Genomic DNA, 6,908 nt, shown 5'->3' with positions numbered 1-6,908 from the left:
TCACATAATGTGATACATGTAAATAATATGTCTCAGACCAGATAAGTTGAATTAAAATGTATCAAGAAATAGAAAAGCACAACATTATCTGATTACCATTTCACATTATTTACACTTTTATAAACAAGATTGTTCAAAAATTGTACTTCTTGAGTAAGACAAAAAATTTAAACACTTCAAGAGAAAGCTGAAATTTTTTACATATAATTTTTTATACAATTTTTTGCATATTTTTACATATTACATATATTACCTGATTTTAAAATATGGTTACTATCTCATTGTATTGTTTTAGAATTATCAGATACTCAAAAGGAAATACAAGAGCTAGCGCGGAAGTTTACAAAAGAAGAGATTATTCCAGTAGCTGCAGAGTACGATCGAACTGGAAAATATCCATGGGACATTATTAAAAAGGCGTGGAGTATTGGTCTCCTGAATAAACATATTCCACAACATTGTGGTATGCTTAATTTATCAAAATTATATTATATACACATATTTTACTATAAACTATTATAATAATATAATATTGCTAAAAAATAATATTATTAATGCAAAAATAAGATTGATAATAATTACAATCTATTCTAGGTGGTATGGAAGCTAGTATTTTTGATTCATGCTTGATTACGGAAGAATTGGCTTATGGTTGTACAGGAATAGTAACTGCAATAGAAACCACAAGTCTTGGAGTAAGTTTATCAACATTATTCATTTTTAGATCATATAACATTCTAATTCTTTCAGCAAATTAAAAATTAATTTTTCTTTAATTTTATTAATTTCCAATTCTTCTAAAACTATATATTTTAATTTATTTAATAGTAGTAATCGTACATATGTATGTATATGTATCTTTTTATTCAGCAAACTCCAGTTATCATAGCTGGAACGAAAGAACAGCAAAAGAAATATCTTGGAAGACTTTTAGAAGAGCCACATGTTGTGGTAAATCTGAAATTAAATTTATGAAAGTTAAATTAAAGTTAATGTTGCATAAATTGAATAATAAAATTTATAGGCATATTGCGTTACTGAACCTGGTGCAGGATCTGATGTAGCAGGTATTAAGACCAAAGCTGAGAAGAAAGGAAAAGAATGGATAATTAATGGCACCAAGATGTGGATCACAAATGGTGGTGTTGCAAACTGGTATTGAAACAATGTGCTTTATTATTTAATATTAACTTCTAAAGAGAATATATTTCATTATATATAATATTAACTTCTAAAGGATATATAGAGAAATATTCTTATTCACATGTAAATAATATGTCTCAGACCAGATAAGTTGAATTAAATGTATCAAGAAATAGAAAAGCACAATATTATTATTTGGTTATCGTTTCACATTATTTACACTTTTATAAACAAGATTGTTCAAAGTACTTCTTGAGTAAGACAAAAAATTTAAACACTTCAAGAGAAAGCTGAAATTTTACTTTTACACTTTTAACGCAACTTCTTATTGTACAGGTATTTTGTTTTAGCGAGAACAAATTCAGATCCAAAAGCTCCAGCTAATAAAGCTTTTACAGGTTTTATTGTGGAACGTAATAGTGATGGCTTAACTCCCGGTCGTAAGGTAATTCTTGATGTGATAATTTTTGTTATCCTAATTTGTTGTTTAATTGTTAATTTTTATTAATTTATGATTACTAATTTTTTTTAATAATGTTAAAATGTTAAGGAAATTAATATGGGACAAAGAGCAAGTGACACGCGAATGATAACATTTGAAGATGTTCGCGTTCCCGAAGAAAATGTATTGCTTGGAGAAGGAGAAGGTTTTAAGATAGCTATGAAGACTTTTACTAGAACTCGATCACCGGTAATATTTCATTAAATCTATCCATTAAGTGCCGAATAAATATAGATAATAAGATATGTGCAAGTATATTTTTACATTTAGTATATTTTAACATTTTTACAGGTAGCGGCAGCAGCTACTGGTTTAGCTCAGAGAGCTCTAGACGAAGCAACAAAATATGCAATGGAACGCAAAACATTTGGTAAACCAATAGCGGAACATCAAATAATAGCTTTCATGCTAGCGGATATGGCTATTGGTGTTGAGACTTCTAGAATGACATGGATGAAAGCAGCCTGGGCTGCTGATAAAAATTTACCGAATGCTACAATGCTCGCTAGTATTGCAAAATGTTATAGCAGTGATGTAGCTAATAAATGTGCTACAGACGCTGTACAGGTAAAGTACAATACATAAAGTACAATACGTATATTAATGAATTTTTTATTAAACTATACAGTTAGCAAAAAGATGAAGTTGATTCAATGTTTTTATAATTTATCGTATGTGACTTTTTTTTAGGTTTTCGGTGGTGCAGGTTTCAATTCTGAGTATCCAGTAGAAAAGCTTATGCGCGATGCCAAAATTTATCAGATATACGAAGGTACTGCGCAGATTCAAAGACTGATTATATCGCGTGCTCTTTTCGACGAAGCTAAACAAACAAGTAATTGAACAACTAAGTAACAACTTGATTTAAATTGCATCATAAAATTTATTTTTATATTTATTATATATGTAGTATTTTTATAAACTACAAGATAATTGGGAAGTAATTCATACAAATTCATACGCGTTATTCGTACGAAACATCGTTATCGTTACAATTATTTTTTCAAATAACGAGAGATAACGATATTATATTATTTTGTTTTGATTTATATTGATGATGATGTAGTTATTATATTTTTGGATAAATATAACGAATATAAACGTTTTATTATTATTTTATACATGTACGTGTATGAAACGTGCATGTGAATATAAAAAAAAGAGAATTATGTGTTTGATCATATTGGGATTAATCATAGATTTGAAGTAATTATAGGTTTTGTGTTGAATTGATCAATTAGTGATATAGATAATTGAAACTGTGAAACCACTCTGAAACAAAATCAATTCGGTGAAAAAATAACGAAATTGTAACGATTTGATATTTTTGAAGTAATAATAACGCTAACGAGTTACTTTTTACAATGGCTAATCAAAAATGATAACAAATTACTTCTTAAAATAACTTTTAATTATGATGATAATTTTATATATATATATATATTTTTATATTATTATATATCGAATTATTGATATAATCGATTATATATATATATATATATATATATGTGTATGTATATATATATCGAATATATTATACATTAATATAATATAAATGTTGAAATTTTTATACTTAGTGATATAATATACATATGTGTATACACATATTACACATACATATTACAAATAGAGTCTGATCGAAATTTCGGTTTTGGTCAAAATTAGGAGCAAATTTCGGTGGGTGTAAACCGAAACTGTACAAATTGCAATACGTCGGTGAGCATTCAAAAAACAACTGTTTAATTTTAGTTGTTATCTCATTGATTAAGCTTAAGACAATTTGAGTACAAACTTGTGGTAATAATAATTGTAATTTGATTTCTTTAAAAGTTGAGGATGCAATATTATTGTTATATTGATAATTTAATAAAATCTTAAAAAATACTAAAAATAAAGATATTTAACTATAAAAATATACCATATATAATTCTGTCATTTTACAAAATCAATAAAAAAATATCTTTCTCCTAAAATTATCAACACTAAAAAAATTATAATTTATTTAACCTCATAAGATAAAGTTTGTGAAACCGAACGCACAGCCCCCATTAATAAATATAAAGAATTAGATGATAACCCCATAAATATAAATATATACTTCATAATTGTTAAAACAATAATTATAAATAATAACGAATAATTTAAATAATAAAGATTAATAATATAATATAACAATCAATTGACTATTATTGACGTAAATAAAATAATTGAAGTAATATAATATACAATAAAGATTAGATTTATAAATATTTGTTTCCCAAACAATTTAATAGCATCTTTGAAAGGTTGAAATACCCTCCTAACTCCTACTTTATTGGGCCTCTTATCCGATCCTGAATATCCTAAAAATCTTTTGCTCTAATAATGTTAAAAATGCCACCCTAACTACAATACATAAATACATAAATTTCTAAAATAATCTAATTAAATTTAGTAATACATAATTTAAATATGTTAAAATTATTACTTATATAATCTCTCTGTTATTCCTATATTTAATATTAAAGAGCACATAAATTTACTATTTCTAAAAATCATATACGGTCTCATCATAAAATCATATCTCTAATTAATCCAAACATGTCGATTTTAATTTTGAAAAAAAATATGACTCCGTTAGTTTCTCTTTTTTCTTTTTTTTCTTTTTTTTTTTTAATAAGACTTGTCTAAATTTCGGTTTCATTTTCGGCTGAACTTGAAGAACGACTGAATATTCGTTTCGGCTGGAGATCAAAATGATTTCGATTGGACTCTAAAAAAAAGAAAAGCCTTATTGGGTTATAGCAGATAGTTAATAGTATTTTATATGTATATATTAAATTTTTGTACAACCTGTATATGTTTTATGAATGTTCATGAGCAAGTTGAAATATAATAAAAAATTTTCTCGATTTAATTCAGAAAAATACAATAAGGTCTATTTAATAAAAAAATACTGTAAAAATTATCAAAAACTTAAAAAAAAGACATATGATACGAAATGTTAGAAAGTTGCAATTTTAATTTTTGACATATACATGTATCTGATATATTATCTAATTTCGTATGTACATTTTGTATTTACATTTTCTGAAATTCGCGAAAGGACTTCATTTTTTAGATTTATTTTCAATAATTTAATATTTAAAAAATAAAGTCCTCAAAAAAATTACAATTTACGAAAAGTTTTTCTTTTTATTTTAGAGAACTCGATAATGCGAGTTTTTAAAGTGTTTTCAAGTTTATATTTTCTAACAATAAAGCGACGAAAAGAAATTCATTTGAGCTCTTTGAATCGAAATAAATCGAAGGCTCCACACAAATCCGCGCGTTTTTGTAGTGAGCATAAAACATAGACTACACAACCTGTATGTACAATTAGCTGACAAAAATGAAAGAGATGGCGCGAAGATGGCCAGTCTTTGTCTTTTTCTGTTTAACAGTGTAATATTGATAGAAAGAAAAGGGAGTTTATCCGTTTTCAAGCCCTTTTTCTCTCTTAATTTTGTTGATGACATTAGATATATACTATTTAGGTAATTGTCCTCATTAGATAAGGATGGTGCGGTCCATGTTCTACGTCTTTGATCATGAATGATTGCCGTTTTGAAACGGGCGCGGTTTCGCGACAGACGGCGCTGATCGCGACGCGACAAGGAGTGCGTTAGTCAAGTGCATTGTTCATTGAAAACGTATTACGGCCGCATTATGTCCGTCGGACCGTAGCCTTTTTCACGCGGTTTTACTCTGTGAAGTCGCGCGTGACGAGTTATGCAACGTACGCCGCGTAAGGGCGGCCCGCGCCGGGCGATCGGACACCGCGGCAGCTGACCTACTTAGAGCTCGGCCTATCATCGTCGTATCTCACGACGCGGCGGCGAATCGTGTCGCCGAGGCACGCGAAAGGAGAGGTTCGTGATAAATCCCCGGTGGTTCGTTAGCAACGGCCAAAAAAGTCGATCCGCACGAGTCGTCCCGCGGTATCATCGTCTCCCGGATCCGCGGAACGACGCAGATTGCGATTGCGGCCCGTCGGCGGCGAAGGTAGCGGGGCCGGGGACGGACACCTTTTGGAAATTGCGTCTTTCCGCCCGCGACGGAGCTCGCCAATGAGACGCAGGGCCGTAACCGTCGTAACTTTCCGCCCGACTCCGGCTCTGCACCAACCGAGCCGGCATGTAACTCGGCATATAAATTCGAATTCTCTTTCTCCCTTTTCTGCTCTCTTTTCACCTTCCTCCGTCTCTTATCTCTTTGTATTTCGGAAGCGACGGAAGACTGTTTTTATCTTGGTAGTCGGTGGCGAGAGCGAGAAAGCGAACGCCGGCGTATCTCACTATCACTTCATGTATACGCTCGCGATTACGCGGTTTCCCTTTCGTTCGACCACTGCCGTACACAAGCGCTCGACGAAACGGGGAAGGGGAGGGAGACGCCAAGTAGACGGCGATACGAATCGAAGCGACACGCAAAGATCGTCACACGCGCACGACCCTGACCCTCGCACTTTATCCTGAACGACGATCTTCGGAGCAATTTTTGCGTGAATTTGAAATCGAACGGTATGTAGACATTGTAGACTGAAGGAACTCATTTCCCGCCGTCGCGAATTGAGCGAATTGAGATTTCGAGCCGCGCGACGTTGATCCGTTCGCAAAGGAGGCAAATTTTCGTTCGCTAGGAGAATGAGAAAAAGAAATAGGAGAAGGAAAAGATCCGCTAATGAAAGAAAAAAAAAATGCGAACGTATGGCGGACGGCGTGCGGCTGATACGGTCCTGGCGGTTCTCGTGCTGTCAGTGCGCGACAGTGCGCCGGACGCTCGCTTGACTTAGGGAGTGCCCGTGCCGATGCAAAGTGTAAGTGAAGTGGCCTACAGACCTACATTTGTCTAACGTTCCATTTTTTCACGGGCCGACGGGAACGGGAGATTAACGAATACCGCGCGCGTTACCTCCGCTCTTTTCTTCGGTAAAACGTGGCGTGTGCGTGTACCTGCGATGCCGCCGTCCCGTGATATACCAACGTTCGACTGACGAGACGGACGAGAGAAAGACAGAGAGAGAGAGAGAGAGAGAGAGAGAGAGACTGAGAGAGATAGGTAGATAAGTAGACAAAGACAGAGAGAGCGACCGGGAACGAGCGAGCGAGTGAACCGTGGCGGTGCGGTGGTGCAGTTTCGGTACGTCTCGGACACTGCGCTCTGACCAGTGTGTAGTCGTGAAAGAAGAGAGAGAGAGAGAGAGAGAGAGAGAGAGAGAGAGAGAGAGAGAGAGAGAGAGAGA

The 6,908-nt window shown here is 33.2% G+C and overlaps 1 protein-coding gene across 1 annotated transcript in view; it reads left to right on the top strand.

Moving 5' to 3' along the window:
* The window catches only part of LOC105624188 (probable medium-chain specific acyl-CoA dehydrogenase, mitochondrial), a 2,864-nt gene extending 376 nt beyond the window's left edge, over positions 1 to 2,488 (top strand). The window contains exons 3-10 of the mRNA XM_012205548.1: positions 296 to 463; positions 595 to 695; positions 871 to 951; positions 1,025 to 1,155; positions 1,480 to 1,588; positions 1,694 to 1,834; positions 1,937 to 2,212; positions 2,336 to 2,488. Of these exons, the coding sequence (XP_012060938.1) occupies positions 296 to 463; positions 595 to 695; positions 871 to 951; positions 1,025 to 1,155; positions 1,480 to 1,588; positions 1,694 to 1,834; positions 1,937 to 2,212; positions 2,336 to 2,488 (1,160 nt within the window). The remainder of the gene's footprint in view (positions 1 to 295; positions 464 to 594; positions 696 to 870; positions 952 to 1,024; positions 1,156 to 1,479; positions 1,589 to 1,693; positions 1,835 to 1,936; positions 2,213 to 2,335) is intronic.
* Positions 2,489 to 6,908: the final 4,420 nt, after the last annotated feature.

Source organism: Atta cephalotes (genome assembly GCF_000143395.1).
Source record: "Atta cephalotes unplaced genomic scaffold scaffold00074, whole genome shotgun sequence".
Classification (NCBI taxonomy): Eukaryota; Metazoa; Arthropoda; class Insecta; order Hymenoptera; family Formicidae; genus Atta; species Atta cephalotes.
Note: the sequence above shows the minus strand (reverse complement) of the source record. Positions and strands in the feature narration are given on the sequence as shown.